Here is a 22316-nt window from a genome sequence, read left to right on the forward strand (position 1 = left end):
GTATTGTTTCTCATAAACAACATAGTAAAACATAGTTGTTGGTGTGAGTGTCTATTTTTATGGTGCAATACCTGGACATCTATACAGCTTTCTTGCCTGTGCAATATCTCCTTTACTTAGACGAGTACGCTGGCCAATGGCAGGTCGTATACCATTATCATCACGGGAAGGAAGAATGGTATCCAGAAACATACCCCTAAAAAAAATAAAAATAAAATAGACCCATAAAACCTTATCAGCTTTTTTTTAAATAAAACTAACCATGTTTTTATAATAAATAAGAACTATATGTAACATAATTCAGAAGGTAAACTACAAAATATGAAACATAAAAAGAAAAACATGAATGTAAGAGAAAAATTCCCAAGTGGAAAAAATGGTTTGAACTGTAGGAATGATATTAGAAAATAGTCTTGCTTTAATACAAACTGGCAATCACTTTTGTGTTTCTAATAGACAATAACAGCACAGACATTTCCTATTCAAATGGAAAAAATTGTTGGGACCTAATACTTGTCATATTTAAGACAATCTATTGTTTGCTTAGTCAGTTTTGTCTGCTTGGCAACAACGTGAACAATTACACATTGCCTTGTTGTGAAATTCTTCCTCATGAAGTCCCTGTTACTAATGAAGTTTCAAGGAGGTGTTAAAGGTCTTACTTACATCCATGAAAAGCAAGGTAATTCAGAATTAAGGTTGACAATGCATCTTTATTTCATCTAAGTGTGCTAAACTATTTTAATGTAAGTGTTTTTAGCAAGATTATTCTTCTGTTATGTGTTAGACCCTTGAGCTATCCTTCTGCTGCTAAGACATGAATGGTGAACCAAATTCTACTTTCTATTAGAATTATATAAATCCATGCTAACTCATTTGACTTCCGCAGAATTACTCCAAATGACTCTGGTATAATAGTGGGAAAGATTAGTTATTAATCTTAGCTCAGAATTTCCTTTGTTTGGTGGGTTTGTCTGATTTTTTAAAAATCATATTAATGGTTTTTATGAGTTAATTATGGTAGTATTAAATTAATATGAGAAGTAATATGAACAAAGGAATATGTTCCATTAACGTACTCCAGAGTTTGAAGACCTTTTAATTCTGATGTCATGTCACTGGGCTTATTAAAAGTGTTGCTAGATTTTCTCTCTTACTCTTTATACTCGTTTATACTTGTAGCACATCCACTGAAAGCTAAAATCTTGTATTACCACTTATCAGTGTTGACTGCATAATGCAGTTTCATAATCCTCAATGCAAGGCAGAAATCCTAGCCTATGAAGAAAGGCTGCTTTCTAAAGTACAATAAATTGGCCATTTTAAATATTTGGGCTATATCCTGCTCTCACTGCACACGTAAAGCTCCCTATGACACCACTAGGATTATTGCATAAAGACAGACTGGAGGATATACTTTTAATTTAAATTAGAAGTGACGGGTCAAAATACTAACTAACCATCTAAATAACTATTTCTAGGTACCAAGCAGGATTTTGGGGAAACAAAACAACTACTGTAACAAGAAATGATTATTTCATTGTTCACTGGTATAACCTGAAAATGACCAACCAGGAGAATTTAAAATTTGGACACTAATAAATCATTCCTCTTTTGATACTCCAGCACCACCTTAAAATGGCTTATGAAAATAACAAGCCAGTGGCTATGTGTTGTAGCTATTACTTCATGAAGTTTTGTGGTCTCTGTTGTTTATCCTGGTGACTAAAGGAAATCCCAATAATTAACAGATGGTAAGGTTCCACACTGAATAGGACTCCTCCTCTAAACATAATCAATGCCAACCCTTATTTGGCCTTAAGAGCTTCTGTAAGTGATACAAAACACTCTCTTCAGCCTAGGGGCAGAAAATGATTCCCTATAGCACACTCAGTTTCTGCCAGCCTGGAGTGTCTGAGACTAGAACCAGAAATCAAATCCTCACCCTGTATTCATTACAGATCACTAAAACTGGTTACAGTTATTCTTTTCTATTCTATGTATCGTCTTATATCACCTTCCTCAACATAGTGTCTGAGCACCTTCTAGTAGTGCATGAAACAACATCTATCATGTGCATTTCATTCCCACACTCATCGTCTTCCTGTGAGGAGAATTATGTGTGAAGTGTTCTGTTTCGGTAGATTTTTTTTTTTTAAATGTACGTGCTGCCATGTATTTGTATTAGAGATGGCAAGTCATATAAGTGTTCCGTCCTTGTACTTATAGTGAAAAGTAGTGAGATTGATGATGGGCCTTAGTGCATGTGAGAGTTCATTCCATAGTTTTGGATCAGCCCCTAATAAAACGGTGTCTCCTATGTCGTTGAGCTTTATCCAGTCATTCATGGTTTATATATGGTCCCCATCACAGTAAATATCTGCATACCTCATAATCAATGTATTTATCCTCACAGTACCCCTGTGAAGTAAGAAAATGCTACTATCCCCATTTTACAGACTGAGGCATACAGACGCTACATGATTTGTCCAAGGTCACACAAAGTCTGGGATGTAGCAGAGACTTGAACCTGAATTGTCCTCCACAGACTTTATTCTTGTGGGTTCCATTGGCATTATTGGTAATCTTTTTATAGGGTGGTTAACAGCCAAGTTACAGAGTATGAAATGTAATCAGCACTATCGGTGAAAGACTTCCCCCACACTCAAACTCCATAGATGGGCTGTGCAAGGATAACAGCCATTGGAACAGCAATGTGGGAGCTACCAATGTGGGAACTGGATTGTTGATTGTGTGGCTCCAATGGCACTAACACCATGAACAGTGCCAAATGAGTTGCAGTCTCAAGTCTAGTTGAGCCCTGTCCCATAACCCTGGTTTGTGAGGTAGATTTTCCAAACTTGCACCTCACTCACTATGCCCACATAGTTACACAGTTATTTAGACTTTATGTATTGAAGTGACTTTCACTCTAAGAGAAAGGAACACTTTACACATAAAAATGCCTAAACATTTCATTTGCTTGATTCTTCTAAATTTAATTTTTTGCAGAATATAAGGTGTTACAAAATAATAGACAACTATTATGAAATGAGGCTCACAAGATATCTTTACATTAAATCTAAAGAATTGTAACAAAATTAAAAAGCTGCTTTGAAACGGAATATCATGAGGAGGTCATTAAGCAATGCCTTTTAAAAAATAATCATATTATCTTATATTGTCTGATTTAAAGAAATACAACAAGCTGTGTTTTGACTTCTGTTGCAGTACTCTCTGCTGAGGAACATAATATTTTAAAGCTGTTCTGGAAATGCCATTGTTAAATCTATGGTTCCTAGTTTTCACATACTAGAATGGAATTAAAAGTCAAAAGGTATAACCTGAGACTCCAACCTTGAGAAGGTGTTCCTGGCATAGTGCATAATGCTGTCAAAATCATATGGTTCCCCAAGGGAGTTCACCTCTCCAGGCTCCATCTTCAGGAAGTTGTATTCCTGACCTACAAATGAGTCACAAGCAAAGTCTCAGATGAATCTTTTGATAAAGGTGGGGAAGGGGAAAAAGAGCTATAACGCCCTTGACAGAAATCCTTGGATCTTAGTGAATCTCATGCTTCAGAGTAGTTAACGGCTTTTGTTGAGGAAATGGAAGAAGATCCAGGCACTTAGCACAACCACTACTATCTTTATTCTACTATACATATAAATTAGCTGTTTCATTCACCTACACACAGTGAGCAAATAAAACACAGAACACCAATTTATGATAAACGTGGAGGCCACAACATTTAATAACTTAGCCATCAATGGTAGGAGAAAAAAAATTCCCCCCCCCCCCCCCCCAAACCGCCTGGCAGATAGCTGTTCAGTGGGGATTCCACAGGCTGGTTACCAAGGTGACTTTGCTTAAGTAGAGGCTACCATTTGAGTCCCTATCTATCACAACAGCAATTTGGTCCAACTTCCAACTACCCCTACCCTAACCTCATGCAACTGTTAGGGGGTAGATGTGAGGGATTCCTCAATCTGTGTAAGAAATAGAGGCTCACTTCCAGACCTGCAAGCAACCATATGTCCCGGCCCAAAGCCACTAGTCCTTGTCAGTATACAAGTATACAAACTGGCCCTTGCTCAAACCCAAATCCATACTGGACTCTTGCCCGAAGTTGTGACCTACATTAATGAACATTTATGGCCAAACCTCTTGAACGCTAACAGAAAATCAAAAACACCCTCACTGAATATGCCAATTTTATCTTGATGGAAATTTGTCTTTCTGATGCCAATTACTGAAGACTAAGCCCAAAGCATCACAAGAAGTGGCATGAGCAGCTTCAGCTAGGAACTAGGGAGGAAGGTGGCAAGGGAAAGAGTGGCACTTAGTAGCACTAAGAATGGCAGTCCCAACCCAGGAGGAAGGTCAATACCCATTCACATGCAGCTCAGAGTGACAACAGGTTCTCCCTGTGATATGTGAGTCCACCAATCATAGGCAAAGCCTGAAAGAGAGCAAGGAGCAGTTACAGCCCCAAATGTCTCTTAGCATACACAGGAGTCCAGTATGCACCACACAGAAGTAGCGAAGTGCACATGTGGCATGCATGAACACAAAGGGTATCAGGAGAAAAGCCTGAACCTCTCCCAACCCTTCAAACTAGGATCCATTTCCCTGCCAATCCTGCTCAAAGTCCCATTGTAAGGAGTCCAGTGGGTATCTTAACAGCTTTACTGCAGTACAAATAAATATCTTTAAATATTAATTTCAGACCAAGAAACCATACAATGGCTTTTTCAGTGCACAAACTTTAACTCCTTCAAGGCTACATCACTTGTATGTAGTGTAATGCTTAAAACATAGTAAGACTGACTTAGTTTAATGAGATTTTAGAAACTGCACATTATGTTGTGTGTTTTTTAGAGCTGTGTTACATAATTTCTTGTTGTACCCAAGCCATCTGGTAAAATAAGGGAATAAAAGCAAAATAAAACACTGCTGCACAAACACTAAGCAATTGGTTAAATAATAAAACAAAAGTACTGGTAATATGAAAACAGAAAAACCCACATACTAAAAAATATGTTTTCTTGATTTTATCCGGCTATTTAGTTTAAAATATACCATATCTGCTTAAATTGTACCTTCATATTTCTTGAGACTTGATAAGTAATTAAGATTCAATTTTAAAAATGTTTAAAAGGGATGCAAGTTTGTGAAGCATTAGACCCTCTCCCACAGTGAAAATCCTAAAAATCAAGGATATGCCAAGTTATGGGACCCTTCTTAGACCACACAGGATGTTTTCACTGACAGCAACAGACCCTTTATTTCATCAAAAGGAACCTGACTCCAACTGTTAAGGATACGCTCTAAATATTACACATCTCCCTCACAGTACAATGCAAAACCTTAATTGTTACCTCATACTTCCCCCACAAGCACATAACACGTCAAGCCTGAATACATGAAAATGTTGTTGAAGGTTGTAATTAAAAACTTATGTGCATGTGTGAAACAGTTAAGGTGTAAAATTAGTTTTATATATATATATGAGAGAGAGAGAGAGAGAGAGAGAGAGAGAGAAATGTTTGGCTAGTTTATTATAATGTTCAGTTTTCTAAGAACACTTAAAATCTCAATTGTAATTATTTTAATTGAAAAGACTCATTTAAAAAGTGTAAAAATTGTTACAACCTTCAATAGACCAGAAATAAACAATGAAATAATATGAGAACCATCATCAAATTGTCTCACCTGGCTGGATGTTTTCTCTAATGATGGTTACATGATCATCTCGGTCTGGTCGTGTGTGTTCATGCCAAAAGCCTATCACATGCCCTAGCTCATGAACAACAATTCCAAATTTATCACAGTTTTTGCCAATAGATATGGCCTGAGGACCATTCCCTCTTCGACCCACATAAGAACAGCACCTGTAATTAAAACATCAATAGAGATTAAAAGTTTCCATGAAGTATGCAAGTATCAATAAACCTTCCAAGAAAATACCTTAAAAATAAAATTTGTCTAGAGAGTAATTAAAAAAAAAAAGTACATTTTATGACTTAGTGCTACAACAATTAGCTGAAGTTAGTAATTACAGTATTTAACACAAAGTATTATTATACATAACTATTAGATTGAATTTCTTTATTCATGATCTTCATCCTAGTTGCCACTTGTGACCCATGGAACTGTTACTTGTGTCCCTGGAGTCACTCAGAAATACAAAGGAGATTTGAACTCTAAATAAATAAATAAATAAAAATAAAATGGCTGTGATTAAAATCAGTCCTTTTGTAGAGTCCTGCTGCTCCTTGCGCTTGGCTGTCTTGCACATGAGAATAGCTCATGTAACACAGCCAGGTGTGCAGAGGAAGTGATTGGCCCTCTACTGCTCTGTTTAGGCATGGAGCATCTATTGCAAAGTCATCTCAGGATCATTAGGAAGTGCTGCCATCAGCTTTTTCAAAGTCCTTTTCCACATTCCCTGAGTAAGGAGCCATTAAGAAAAATCTTTTTTTCCTGAGTAGAGGAGACAGTGCACTCCTCCTCAAAAACCCTCCACATCTTCACTCTTTCTGCCTCAGGGATAGAGGTTGCCCACACACACCCTCATCCTCCACTGCAGAGCCAGGAACAGGAAGAAGAAATAATAGATGGCTAACATTCCACTTCAGTATGCAAAAAGCAAAACATATTTTAAAGTCTAAAAATAGTTTATATCAAAATACATAAAAGATAAAAAAGAACAATAGTAAAGTGTCCATGACAGAACCATACTAGACTTGAGTCTTCGCTCAGGTAGTCTCCTTTCAATAGTCAAACACTAGTTTTCATACCATTGTATAAGTTCATTGATTTCACTGGGACTACATATATGCTTAAAGTTAATCATGTACATAAGTGCTTTCATGGTTTGGTGCCTAAATCACATCAGAAATTGAATTAGAAAACTATTGTGTCTACATCTATTTTCCCAAACCTTTTACTAGGCCCCACAGACTTGTGTCTCCATAAAATCCCCCAACTCTGAAAACACACAACTACTCCCCCTCTATAGTATTCCTGCTGTATTTCTAACTCAGTCCAGAACCACCAAATGGTTTGATGCTGAACAAAGTTTTGTTTCTAACAAGAACATAAAAGCTCTGAGTTTGGTTCCAATAGCTCAACCTTTCAGCCAGACTTTCATAGCTGGGGGGAAGAAGAGGAAGAGACAAGAGAAGTAGTAGAAGAGAGCAAGGGTAGATTCCTGCTTTGGCCATATCTGTTGTACTTGCCAACACTCATCCATATTTCATAGTCCCTCAACTTTGGTTGGCTACCGGGTAAATCTGCTTTCATTTTTATCTGAAAATTCACACTACTTCATTAATTATGGTTGAAAGATTTGAGACATTAGATATTGTTAATTATATCATAACCCTTTGAAGATTTACCTAACATCTGTTAACCCACAGTAGAAAGCACAAAAGAGATGAATACTTTGTAGATAATCTTGAAATTGAGTGAAATGAGGTTTTAAATCCTATGATACTCCTATATTTGAGTAAACAAGAATGCAGTTTCTCTCTCTCTCTCCCTGGAGATTTTTCTGGGTATATGTGATGCATACTGGTGTGCACAAAAGTAATATTTCAATATTGGCAGATTGTAGTCCAGAAATAAGTGATTTACTTGTTCTCCCTCTCCCCTCTTCTTGGATAAGAGTTTTCATCCTGAAGAGTCATATTTTTCTGAGGAGGTGTTAAAAAAATGCTTCACAATTGGTCTCATCTTTCATTCCTGTTTTTCTGTGCTTTCATGATTCAAATGTAAACTAATGGAACTGAGATGGCCTTTTCAACATCCATATTCAGCATTCATCTGAGATATCTGCTCTTTTGGAAGGGCTGGAAAAATGTAGTCTGCTCACTATGACAGGAAAAGGAAAGAATGGAGACTAAAGCAAAACCTATAGGGATGGAAAGATATTTGGAGTCAAATGATTGGCTGAGATTTCCGACACACATCTGTCTCTATCACTTTATCTATCTTTGACTATCTACTGTATAGCAAGAATAGTAAGAGGTGAATATTGCTCCACCACGAGCTCTTTAATGATCTTAAAACCAAAAATGAATCCTACAAAAAGTGAAAACATGGATGAATTACTAAGGAGGAGTTAAAAGGAATAGCACAGGGATATGGAGACAAATCAGAAAGACTAAGGTACAAAATGAGTTACCCCTAACAATAAGCATAGCATAAAATAGCATAAAAGGCAATAAGAAGAAGTTCTTTAAATATATCAGGAACAAGAGAAAACTGAGAGTGTAGATCTTTTACTTAGTGGGGAAGGAATGCTAATAACTGATGATATCAAGAAGGCTGAGATGTTTACGGCCTAATTTGCTTCATTCATCACTAAAAAGGTTAATGGTTACCAGATACTCAACACAATTTATATTAACAACAAGGGAGAAGAAAGGCAAGACAAAATAGGGAAAACACAGATTAAAGAATATTTAGATAAATTATACATATTCAAGACATCAGAGCCTGATGAAATACATCCTAGGGTACTGAAACAATCTCAGAACCATTAGCAATTATCTTTGAGAATTCATGGAGGATGGGCAAGGTCCCAAAGGACAGGAGAATGGCAAATAGAATAACGATCTTTAAAAGGGGGAACAAAGAGGACCTGGGGACCAGTGCACTTCACTTCAATATCTGGAAAGATACAGGAACCAATTATTAAACTATCAATTTGTAAGCACCTAGAGGATAATAGGGTTATAAGCAATAGCCAGAATAGATATGTCAAGAACATATCTACCAAATTAACCTAATTTCCTTCTTTAATGTAGTAGATATGATATCTTTATTTTAGTGAAGGTTTTGACAAGTCCCTCATGGCATTCTCATAAGCAAACTAGGAAAATATGGTTTAAATGAAATTATTATAAGGTGAAAACAATGAGAGTCCTGTAGCACCTTAAAGACTAACAAATTTCTGCAGGCATAAGCTTTTGTGGACTGCAACCCACTTCGTCAGATAAGGTGGGCACACAAGTAGTTGAAAGACTACCTTCAAGAGTAGTTATCAATGGTTCACTGTCAAACTGGGAAGGCGCATCTAGTAGGGCCCTGAAGGGGTCTGTCCTGTCAATATTTTCATTAATGACTTGGATAATGGAGTGGAGAATATGCTCATAAAATTAGTGGCTGACACCAAGCAGGGAGGGGTTGCAAGGACTTTGGAGGACAGGATTAGAATTGGAAAGGAATTTTTACAAATTGGAGAATTAGTTTGAAATAAACAAGATGAAATTCAAAATAAACAAGCGCAAAGTACTACACTGAGGAAGGAAAAATCAAATACACAACTAAAAAATGGAGAATCACTACCTAGGCTAAGCTACTGCTTGAAAGGATCTGGGGGTTCTAATAGATCACAAATTGAATATGAATCAACGTCACGCAATTGTATAAAGGACTAATGTCATCCTGGAGAGTATTAACTGGAGTGTGATTTATAAGACATGAGATGTAATTGTGTCTCTGTTTTAATCGGCACTGGTGAGGCCTCAACTAGAGTACTATGTCCAGTTCTGGACACTGCATTTTAGGAAAGATGTGGGGCACATTGGACGGAGTCCAGAGGAGAGCAACAAAAATGATAAAAGATTTAGAAAACCTGATCTATGAGGAGAGGTTAAAAACTGGCCATGGTTAGTTTTGAGAAAAGAAGACTGAAGCAGGTCCCAACAATAGTCTTCAAATATGTTAAGAGCTGTTATAAAAAGGACAGTGATCCACTGTTCTTCATGTCCACTGAAGGGAGGACAAGAAGTAATGGACCTAATTTGCAACAAGAGAGATTTAAATAAGATATTAGGAAAATCTTTCTAACTCTAAGGGTAGTTAAACACTGGAATACAATTCCAAGGTTGTGGAATCCCAAACATTGGAGGTTTTTAAAAACATCTTAAACAAACACCTGTCAGAGGTGGTCCAGGTATACTTGGTCCTGCCCTCATCTTAGAAGGGCTGGACTAAATAACCTCTTGAGGTCCCTTTCAGCCCCTTTCTATTATTCTAATTTTGAAGGCCCTCGTTGAAGAGCCTAGAAACCTGTAGAAGTAGCTAGAAGCAGGAAGAAGTACCAGCATAATGTGACCACCTTCTTTCTGTGATACTCAAGTGATCTACACATTAGAGTTTGCAAAATGCTCTCTGATTAAAAAAATAAAGTTAAAATAATTAACAGTTTATCCAAGATGATACCACATTACTCCCTGAGCTGTTACTGGTGGGTTACATGACTCTGTAGATGAGCCTCAGCAATCGGTAACTGAGACTATATTTAGGGGAAAAGACATTTTTAAATGTAATAAAATACATGGATTGGCTATTTTAGTTTGAGCCAAGTCCCTTTTGTTTACAAAGAGGGCAATAGCGTCTTCCATCAATATTATAACAGCCTCTATTGTGCCTTATATCCCACTGTCTATTACTTTTTCAAATCATGAGGCAATAGCTTAGTTCTACAAAATTCAACTATTGTCAATATCCTTCACTGTTTTCTTCTTCTTCTTCTTCTTCTTCATTTTGATGGACTCAAACATCAACATAGAAGCTTTAAAGATTCTGATCTATTAGTTCCAAAAGCTAGGCAACCGATGCATTGTGACTTCAAAAAAACCCAAAACATCCAGCCCAGCATATAAAATCAATAAAATGTTTGGTATGTAAAACAAATATTAATTACTTGCCTTTGAATAACAGTAGTGTATAATATTGTCCTTGGGAGCTTTAGTTTTTATATCACAAATGTTTTTACAGTATATTCTTTGATTTTGTAGATTTTACTGCTAATTCCATTAAAAAGAGAATGTGGCCAAGATTTTCAAAGGTAAATAATGATTTAGAATGGTCAACTTGAGATACTTTAATGGTTTCCAGTTTTCAGAAGTGACGGGATGGGCCTTACTGAAATCATTCCCCGTTAGGTGTCTCAAGTTGAGCAGCCAAATGATGTTAAAAACAGATGAAGAGTATCAGCATATATTTAAAAAATCAGCTGATTTTGGCAGTTTCTTAACTTTGATTACTAAATGGAGTTCAAGCATTCCACACAGGCTGCAGGCAAGCTCTTTGATTATATTTTCTACTTCAAAGGAAAACAGCAGTCAAAAGTAAACACTGAGTCTTAAAATAACAGCAGTAGTGTAGACTACTGGGGGGTCATTAGGATTTACTGCACTGGGTGCCCTGCCAAGCACAGATCAGATTCATCCAATTAAGTTACAACATTCTGATCACTCAGACAACATCGGTGAGTCAAAGAGTCAAGAACATTAAAAAAGTGATACATCAAAAGGAACAGATTTGCAATACCTTTGTTGTGACCACGTATCTAGGTGTGCTTGGCCCAAGGCCCAGGCATTTGTCTACAGTATGAGCACTTGTTATCCTCCTCAAACTCAGCCAACAGGCAGACTTTAAAGCTCCTGAACTCTTTAATCTTTATTGCATCAGACAGCAGTTGAAGACAGTAACTATTTATGAATCTCTAATTCCATTTAATCAGTCTAGCTGATCAATAATGGTGAGCAAAGAGAAACAACTGGCAGAGAGAAAGTGAAGTGATTACTATAGCTATTCTTCTAGTAATAAGGTCTCTTTGAGCGTCACAGAGCTACCATAAAATGGGTCTTAAAAACGATGAGTGGGAAGGAGAAACCTCTGGGATCAAAGTCACTACAGTATGTGATACTTTAAAGCACCTTACTGAATGATAATAGCAGTTTACCATGACCTTAAGTGCATGGTGCTGTGGATTAAAATGATGCAGAATTCCACAAATCCATTAGGATTACACCCTTTGCTCTGGTTACATAGAGGGGAAAGCAATCTGTAATTCAAAAAAAGAGAACTCACTGATTAAGCAATTTTGTTAATCGCTTTACTGGTAAAAAGCACACCCCTTCAATTCACAGTCCAAAATGCCTCTAGGTAAAGTGGAAATTGGATTGGTGCTCATCTATAAATGAAGTTAGCAATAGTGTTCTGCCTTGGACAATTTCATCAGAAATGAAATTGTAAAATTATTGTTAACAGTTTTCTTCCACCTTCACATATAATTCTTGATGAAAGTCTCATTGTCAAAACACTATTTTCCTTTGGGTCTAATTTGGGCTATATTTATGCAGTCTTTTGCTCCATTTGTAGAAGCTCACTTATTTATTCCCAGACTAGGCTTTAAAATGGCATATGAATATAGCAGGCCATTTATTTGTTCTGAACAATTCATTTGATGAATGTATCCCTTTTTGTTCTTGTGACACACTGCATCCCATGTACACCTTTATGGTGTGATTGTGTATCATTCATGTTCACCCTTATAGTGTAACTGTGTATTCTTTAATGCATGTAAGGTGTTTATGTAAGAATGTCATGTAAGAATGCTTATGACATACTGAACATTATTGTTATGGTAATATGTTTCTTGCAATGTCATATGTATGGTTATGAAACTCTGCTACGTAATGTTCCCAAATATATGTCTCACATGGCTTGAAGCAGATCCATGTAAACACTAAAAGCAGCAGTAGTTCATGCCTTGCTAAGGCATGCATAAAACAACCCAGCTCTTCCAGATACAATGGACTAGCCTAAGTATCTGATAAGGGGATCCTCATCAACTCAGGATATGGAGAAGACTATACAGGAATACTGTTGGTCACCTACCCTGAAGAGAGGAAGGGAGGCCCCAGAGGGGGACACAGGGACATTTGAAAAGGGGCGACATATTGGTCTGTCTGTTGCAAGATTCAGTGGGCAGCACTAACACTGCAAGACAGAAGTTCCTAGGGTTTCATCTGGGACTGGGGGGTGTTTGCTGGGGTCATTCTATTGCATAATTCCATGAGTGGCTAGCCAGAAGCACTCACTCGCAAAGTTAAGGGCCACTTGTTTGCAGGAGGCCGTGCATGGGCTGACCTAGAAGTGGGGGTTCACACAGCGGGGCCCCAGGAGTGAGGGATTGTGGTGACACAGCTGTACACCAGTCCAGATTGCAGAGAGGAATATCACAGTCCTTTCCACAAATTGATCACAAATAAATCATGAGTTTTACAGCTTTGTCCGATATTCAAAACTAGTCTGCGAATAGTTTACCAGAAATAATTTCTAAATAAATAGTAAATAATTTTACTAATTGTTTGCCACTGCTTAGAGTCAGTATTCATTCAATTATTCAATATTTAGAAATGCCACCCACCTGCCTCAACGGGTGGAGGAACGTGATGCTGCTGTCAGAGGAGGCTAATAGGCCCAGCAGTAAGGGCAGGAAAGACTCACTGAGAGACTCTGGGTAGCTTCTCCCCACCAACCTTGGAGTCTCCGGCACCCACTGGGCAGTTGTGGGGGAAGGGTACTGATGGGAGAGCATTCCCACATTTATAGGATTTAACTTGGAGCAGGGGCCAAGGGGAACGTCTTTCCACTCTGTTCCAGGAGAGATAAGAATTACTTAGCATTCCAGCAGCAGCAGCAGCCGCCGCCACGGCCAGTGATATGCAGAGGAAGACAGGTGAGGGCCCCTGACCCCCCAGCATGGTGGCTCTGCTCACTATTGGAGCAGGAGCCCCCTTAGGGAGGGATTCCATGCTGGCTCCCCACCCACCACCCTTGCTCAAGGAAGGGGAGGATGGGAGCTGCGCTGAGAAGCCGATGGGGTGGCTGCATTCCAATCCTGGGCCTGAAACTGTAGCACATGCACACACACCCTGCTTGAGGTCACGCGATGTCACTGAGGGCTGCTGGAAAGAGCCTGTGTCCTTGGGTAGCCCTGCCAGGGCCAGGTCTGTGGCAGCTGTTCCCCCGCAGCCTAATCACGGGTGGGGAGGCCCTGAGTGCGTTGTAGCTGCCGCAAGAGCACAATGCTCCTAGTGTCTGGTTATGCCTCCTCCCTTCCTGCTTTGGATGGGAGGGGAACTGCTTGTTGGGCTTCAGCCAAAGGTCTGGCCAGCAGGTCTCTGGGTGCCCAATCCAGAAGCCACTCTGAAGGAGCCTGGCAGAACAGCTGGTTTCTTTCTCTCCCTGAGGGTGAGGTGGCATGGGTTGGGGTATAGGTAGTAAGGGTGTCCTTGTGCACACATTGGCACAACCCAGCCCAGCTTTACTGGAGGCCTTGAAGGAGGGTGAGGATTGATTCAGGCAGCTTTGCTGGGGAATTGTTGGCCTGGGATTGCCAGCCCACAGGGAATGATGTGCTCGGTCTTCACGGGAGTGGAGATGGGGCAAAGGCCTGCCACTGAGACAGATAAGGTTGAGGAGAACAGTTGGTCAGGGACCTCGTTGGTAATAGGTCAGAGGAGTGCATTCCCCTTGGATGGAATCCTGAACACTTTAGACAGGAGGTTCGTGGGAGGGATTCAGGGTCTAAGTTTGAGGAAAGTGAGGGTTCAAGCCTCATCCAGTGAGACAAGGAGCAGTGAGTGTCCCTGGGCCTGTGCTTCATTCCCGTCACACACCAGGAATCCAGCAGGCCTCCTCGGGATATAGCGGTAGGGTACACCAACAGCCCCACACATGGTGAAAGAAGAGGGTTGCGGGCCTTGAAACTCAGGGACAAGGATGGCTGCCCAGGTTGCTTTTCCCTCTAATGCCCCTTCTCAAGGGATGACCTAGTGAAATCATTGGCACGGGTAGCCCATCGGCTGGGCAGCTTGCCTGAGATGGATGGGCCCCTCTCAGATGAGAGGGTAATGAAGTCACAGGGGATAGAGAGGAATCAGGGAGTTCCTCTCCCCCTACCCCCCCCCCCCCACCATCATTGGCCAGCAGCATTCCTAATGAGACTTAGGTGGAAGATATGGCAGCTAAAGCTTGTTGATCTTATGAGGGATCCAATCGGCCCCTGGGGACTCAGCTCTCTAAACAGGTTAAAGAAAAGATTTGGAAGGGGGAGATTGTAGATGTATTTAACTTGTTATTTAGGGAAGAGCAGACCAATGAACGGGGCCAAAGGAAAGAAAAGACTAGGAGAAATCCTGCAGAACTAAGGCACCTCAAAGTCTTCAGAACTGGTTCACACCCTTTCACATTTATGTGGGTATAATTTGTGTGAGGAGTCCCGAGAGCTGTATTTACTTGTTCAAGTTTGAGGACTTAATAGAAAAGGCTTATGCAACATACAGTGGGTAAGCATGGTTAAGATATGACAGAGAATTTAAACAGTGAATGGCAGAGGAACCTGAATTACCCTGGGGTAAAACAGACCAGGAATTTTGGCTGGAGTGTATGACTCCTTATCGCCCCACCCAGCTGACATTCACAGACAGAGGGTTGCCAGTTGCAAAACTTCAGTTTCAAAATGCAGATATAAAAGTGATTGCATGATTTGCATTTACTGATGGGAAATGTTTTCATTCCCAATGCAAGTGCAAACACCATAATGGGAGGCGTGGGAGTCAGCAAAGCACTCTCTCCTATTATGAAGGTAAAAGGCAAGTTCCAAGAGAATGGTAGGAAAAGAAGTCCACAAGGACCCAGTGTTTTGGGAGGCATGGAAAAGGTTTCTTCTCCAATTAAGATACAAGTGTTATGGAATTTATTATGGACTACCCAAGAAAAAAGAAACAGCTTATTTATGGAATGGATTTTCGGATGGTTTTCAAATCCAATACTTGAGGGAGTGAAGTGCCACTCCAGGGCAGGGAACTTGAAGTCTGTTAAAGTCATTGAGAATATAGTGACTGTGAAGGTCACCATGGAAGTAACAGCAGGGACAATCACTTGCTTGGGTTTCAATTTGAAGGCCACTACTGTTTTGATAAAGCCATGCCCACGAGGTACTCAGTGTCATGTGCCACTTTCAAAAGATTCAGCTCTGTGTTGGAGTGTGCAATAGTGCACCACATAACACAGGCTATACTCCCACATAATCTTGACAACTCATTTTCAGAAAGATTAGGGAGAGGTAACTATGTGTACTTGCTTCAGGCATTCTAGTATTTGCCGAGTGCCTCAAGTACGGAGAAAATAGAAGGTCCTGCTCAAACTTTAATATACCTGAGCACTGAAGTGGACAGACTTCAGGATGTTTCTAGGTTACTTGCAGAGAAGATAAAATTGCTTAGGGCACTGAAATGGGCTCTCAAAGGGGCAAAGAAAATTACGTTGCGGGAACAAATAGTTAGGGGGCACCTAAAGTTTGTGTGCCAGGTAGAGGCAATCAGTCAGGCATTCTGCACCCATCTGGCATCAGAGTCTTCTGGAGTGCACAACCCCCCATTGTTTTGTCAGAATCACAAGGGAAATGAAGGAAGATTTAAAAGTGCGGGAAAGATTTCAAGAGGAGTTTAATGGGATTTCGATATGACGTTTGGACTGTTCGCTCAAGACTGAGCTGCAGATATAATCTGATGCCTCAGGAGCCATAGGTTTACTTTCAAGGATAGGATTGTGCACAGAAGTGGCAGGAAAGCTGGGTGGCTCCGGACATTACAGGAGACATCACCTTCCTCCATTTTTTCCCTATACTGCTGGCAGTCACTATCTGGGGACAAAGCTTTCAAAACAGAAAGTCCGTTTCTGGTGCAAAAAAACAAAACAAAACAAATCTGTGGTCCACATTGTGAATAGACAGTTGGCAAAGACTGCTCGGGTAATATAATCTGGTGAGGGCCTTTGTTTTACACCTGAGCCTGAATGTCTACACCACCATTAAACAGCTTCTTAGCCCAAGCCCCACAAGCCCTCATCAGCTGGCCCGGGCCAGCCTCATGTGTCTAACTGCAATGTAGACATACCCTCAGGGCCTATGAGGGCAACTTTACAGAATTCATAGACTTTAAGGCTAAGGAAGGGCTTCCATCATAGGTGACCCATACCCACACACCAGATGATGCACAATGCCAGGGTGTCTTTGACCCACTGCAGGTTAGCTCTCCCCACTATATCTTGTGGGCTAGCAGGCCTGTCCTACTGGAGTAGGCTGGCGGGTTTCCCAGTTCCATGCAGGCTTTTCGTACTATAGAAGCTCTTAGATGACTGGTACAGGAGGGGCAGGCACTGGAGGGACACTATTACCCACTGCATGAGAATACTGACAGGGTTACTAAAGACTCTGCCATGGATCTGCAGCTGTGGGAGGGAGGCCATTTTATTTAGGGTGGTATTCATTGTTGCCCTCTTTAACACTTTTAGAGTAAGTGAACTGGTGCCTTTAGCAACTGCATGAAGGTCCCAAGGACCATTGACCTTAATGGATGTACGATTTTCTACAAGGGCAGCGTCCCTACACTTAAGGTACTCAAAAACAACCAGAAGGGAAAAGAGACATATTTAGTGTTGAAGAGATGTGCAGACAAACACCTGCGTCCTGTAAAAGAAATAAAAGTCTTACTAAAAATCCAGGGCCCATAGCCAGACCTGCTTTTCACACAGCTTCCTGACAAGATACCAATTTGCTGCGGTACTGAGGAAAAACCTTGTGCTACTGTGTTCCTGACCAGGTATATTTAGTACTCATTCTTTCAGGATTGAGGCAGTGACATGAGCAGCTGCAGGGGTTTTGGCTGACAGACAGTACAGGCAATAGGGCATGGGAAATCAAGGTGTTACAGGACTTATGTCCACACTAAGGAAAAGATGGCAGGGAACAGTAAAAAGTAACTAAACCAATGAGGTTTTTTGTTTCAGAGGGTACCCACAGCAGACTCAATATTCAGATTTGAAGCACTCTGTAGTGCAGCGGGCCCAGAATAACAGCAGCCAGGATGCCAGGCAGATCTCAGCTAGGCTTCTGTTCTGAAGCTGTTCTCATCCAGTTGCATCCACTTCTGCTCTCATTGTCGAACCACCTCACATGCTGGCTATTTGCCTTGGGGGCTGCACAGGAGTCAACTTAAAGGATAGAATCCAGAGGGATATTAGCTTGATTAGGCGACTGTGGCCAAAGGTTAGGTTAGAATGGTTAGAAATGCTCGCAAGATAGATTTGGCAGGGAGCTGCAGACCCAGCCTGTGTGGACAAGGGGAGGAAGATGGGGAATAGGGATGTCACTAGGATATTCCTGGAGATAGGGACATCTGTTACAATTGGCCTGAATTTTTCAGGGATGATGCACACATTTGTCAGATAGAGGCACTGACAAATGATTGTAGAATGTGAGGGTCTGGATTGGGCAGGAATTGAGGTACCAACCTGGGTGGTTAAGGGAAGAGAGTGGTGATCAAGCTGGCACCCTGGTTCCCAGTGCGGTTGAAGGATGAAATGAATAGTTTCCAAAGGTAAAAACTTGGGATTTTGGTGATGGGCCTGGGGCTCATGGGATAGGATCAAACCTTGTGGCCTTTGTGTGTTGAGGTCCCTGCCTTCTGCACTCTCTCTGTCACCCTCATGGAAGAGGCAGTAAACTCAGAGTTAAACTGAGTCCTGGAATGTAGGCTGAAGAGAGACTTCCCCAAGTTAAGAGGTATATAGTAGGAGCCCTGTAACACCTACCTGGTATAGGAGAGTATGGGTGCGTATGGATAGAGCCCCTTCCCTGTGTTTAACTTAACAAAAAGTTGCAGCCTTGCAGTTAAAATCCATCCATGTGCCTGTCCTCATTTCACTGCTATGTTCACATCAATTTGCTACTTAAGCTGTATGGATTAGTCACCTTCAGTAAGTCACATGGTATTGTTTCTCTTCCTGGACTGGATGATTTATCTTTCATAAACTACTTCTGCTTCATTTCATTTCTTGATTAGAAAAATCTTTGCTACAGGTTCAAAATTTGATTTCCTGTTAATATCCAGACTATTCCAAAAAAGTTGCACTCTCACACAAACTTTTGAAAAGCAAACAAAAAGGGGTACAAACATGACTGAATTAAAATGTGATTCACAGTTTACAAAAACTTTCAGTAACACTTTCTCCCTGCACTATTTATCCAGCTCGACTCATGATTCTGACTTGAAGGGTTATGAAGGGTGAACGACCAGAGCTTCACTATAACCTAGCTTCAGCAGGGGAGCTTTTTTTCTTTCAGGCATGACTGGGGTAGTCATTACTTACATTATAGAACTTGTAATATGATTGTTTTGATATAAATGTTACTTTTTTGAACTCCATGAAAGACATTTTTCACCTGTTTAAATAGCCGGTCATTTCTACATGCAAGAGATAAAGCTACCAAAACAAAATATGAATGCATAAGTATATTTTTAAAGACTGAATATAACTGTTTTATCCATTTTTTTAAAATCCTGTTTGTAATATCTAGCTAGCATGTAAATGTGGCATTTGGTTCAAACAGCTTTTGACCCTTTAGAAAGATATTTGAGTTTTCTTTACTTCAAACAGCTTTGTCAAATACCCATAATGAAGGAAATCAACAGTGATTATTATGAATCACATGAAGTCTGCCATAAAAAAGCAAAGTGTGCTGATGAATAACAAAAATTGCCACAAAGCCAGATCAAAGGCACGTTACAGTGCCAAAACAATGCGACTTATTGTTCCTTTTCTGATTCACCACATACAAAACAGGCTTGATATTTTTCTCAGTAACATTTATTATGAGCATGAGATTAAGTGCCACTTGGGACAACTGAGCCCTTTTTTGGCTTCCCATACAGTATAACATAGTGATTGAGTCTCCAAGCAGTTTCCACATAACACCCAGAAACCATTAGCAGCAATTCTTTAAAGAATATTACAGATTGTAATTAACAACTAGTGGTTTACACAACATCACACTCTTTCAGCCTGTTTAGAGATGAAAATTTTACCACAACCAACCAACTCCACACGTATTTATTACCAGTGGACGAGAATAACAATGTACATTGCTTTGGTAATATAATCATAAACCTATACTGTAAATCAATATTATTTTCTAATTCTACACTTGCAGTTAGATGATGCGAAATGACCACCATCCACTAACTATGGAGTTTCAACTCACCAATATTTGGCTCTTCAACTATAATAGATGATGAAACAATACTCGGGTCCCATCTCAAACAATGTGTTAATTAAATAAGAAATGATGAGGACAACCACAGTTCAAAGTTGAAGCTAATAAAATTAATAATATGAGAAGAGGAAATTGCTACAAGCCTTCTAATGAGGAGTGATCTGATTAGTAGATAATAAAAAGCAAATTGTTTGTGAAATGGGCAAACAGTAATGGAAGCTTTGAATTACCCAGATATTCAAAAAACAGAACATAAATGGAGATTAAGTTGAAGAACTTCTAAGTAATAATTACGGGAATACCATTTTTATTTTATTTCAATACAAGTAAGCAAAAAAATGAATCTGGATGATGAATATCCACAAAGTACATTTTGAATGAAGTGAGAAAATGGTGAAAAGTGGTGGATGATAAGTAGGATAAAGGGAAAGGACTAAAAGGAAAATTCCAAGTGTTAACAAATTCATATATGACCATGCACTATTAGCATTAACTACAACATAAACAAACAAAAAGGCCAATATGGAGAAGGAGAAAATGCAAAGAGTAATAAAAAAAGGGAAATGAAACTGCAGTTTTCTTCCCTTTGATACAATCTCTCACTCAGCAACCGTACATTTTATGTTAGTGATGATATTGTTCTTAATGAGAGGCCATCTCAAAAAATTCTGAACTGAATTTCAGAGATACTGAGGAAGTGCAGTTCCCACAGAAATCATTGTGCATTATGTACTCACTAATTCTAAAAACCAAGCCAATTATGTTTAAACAGAAATTAGAGAGGCAATGGATCAGTTGATTGTATATAAATTCCAGATTAGCATAGTGAGGTGCTAGACCTCAATATATAAGTCATCATTTTCTGTTTATTTGTTTTCTCATGAAATTCACTATAATGCCATCCTGGGAAGATATCACAGATTTTCTAAAGAGGAAGGGTCATATTCAGAAATAACTGATCACTTTAGCCCCAAGACTCCCTTTTGAGGAATTAGAAGGAACAAGTTCAGATACGCTTTAAGAAAACTCTGTAAAACTATTTGCAAAAACAAATTCAACTACCATCTTTATGGAGATGACTCCCAGATCTTTCTGTCTACTCCAGACCTGTCTCCTTCCATCCAAACTAAAATCTCAGCCTGTCTCTCTGACATCTCCTCATAGATGTCTAACCATCAGCTCAAGAACAACATGCTAAAACAGAGTTCTTAATTTTCCCCTCCCTAAAGCTCCTCCTGCCACCTCCCTTCTTGATTACTGTGGACAACACCACCATTCTGCCTGTCAGTAGGGCCATTACACGGGTATCATCTTTGGCTCAGAACTCTCTTTAGGCTCTCATATCCAGGCTATGTCTAAACTTTGCCAATTCTTTCTGCATAACATTGCTAAAATACAGCCTTTCCTATCAAACCACAGATAAAAACTCTCATTCGGGCTCTCATCCTCTCTCATCTTGATTACTGCATCATCCTTCTCTTGGGCCTTGAAAAATGCCATCTTGTCCCACTCATATGCATTCAGAATGCTGCTGCAAAAAGCATTTTCCTAGCATGTTTCTTTGACCATCTTCTGCTGGCTCACCCTCCTCTATTGCATCAAACATAAGCTACTTGTCTTCACTTTCAAGGTCCTTCATGGCCTATCCACACCCTACCTATCATCTCATTCATACTGAGATGTCAACCATCACCTCTGATCAGCCCATGATGACAACCTCAATAACCCACTTGTTAAATTTTCAAACAAGCACTTCCGTGCTTTCTCTCCTGCTTCTCCCCATGCTTGGGAGGAGCTCCCTGTAAACATTTGAAAAATTAATACATTATCCTCATTCAAAGATCTTCTTAAAACTCTCCTTTGCTGTGATACCTGCAAAAATTTTGAGAACAGGTCACTGGTGTACTGCCACTGCCTATGACGCTGACCAATACAGTCTCATTGTTTCCTTGTACTCCCCTGTCTGTCTAGCTGTTGTCTTATTCTTAGGGCTTGCCTATATGGTGTTTAGTGTGTGACAAGCCAGCGTGTGAATCTGCAACTCATGAGCCCATCACACACAAAGTAGCTGTGTAGACAAAACCTTGCACTGTAAACTCTCTGGGGAAGATCTCTATTCTGTGTTTGTACAGCATCTGGCACAACAGTGTCCTGGTCCATGACTAGGGTTTCTAGGTGCTAGAGTAATAGAAAAAAATAATAAGAGATAACCATTTGCTGAGAAATCAACACAGCACAGTAACATGGGAATGAACATGTCAGTACCCAAGTACAGAGTGAATACAGATGGCTTGGTGTCCTTTATGACTTGGTCCCTTCCACAGAAAATCCTGTGCCAGACATAGTATCAAAAGTTGTTTGTGTAAAGCAGTCCTTATTTAGCCAAATA

The 22316-nt window shown here is 39.8% G+C and overlaps 1 protein-coding gene across 2 annotated transcripts in view; it reads right to left on the reverse strand.

The window, feature by feature from the left end:
• TLL1 (tolloid like 1) overlaps positions 1–22316 on the reverse strand; it is a 191706-nt gene that overhangs the window by 65667 nt on the left and 103723 nt on the right. For both annotated transcript variants that reach the window (XM_067551980.1, XM_067551979.1), the window contains exons 6-8: positions 5716–5894; positions 3358–3463; positions 72–196 (exon numbers count right to left, since the gene is read on the reverse strand). In XM_067551980.1, the coding sequence (XP_067408081.1) occupies positions 72–196; positions 3358–3463; positions 5716–5894 (410 nt within the window). The remainder of the gene's footprint in view (positions 1–71; positions 197–3357; positions 3464–5715; positions 5895–22316) is intronic.

The sequence above is a fragment of the Emydura macquarii genome, unplaced genomic scaffold, assembly GCF_026122565.2.
Source record: "Emydura macquarii macquarii isolate MOO-44397 ecotype Brisbane River unplaced genomic scaffold, CSIRO-AGI_Emac_v2 contig_1363, whole genome shotgun sequence".
NCBI classification, from domain to species: Eukaryota; Metazoa; Chordata; order Testudines; family Chelidae; genus Emydura; species Emydura macquarii.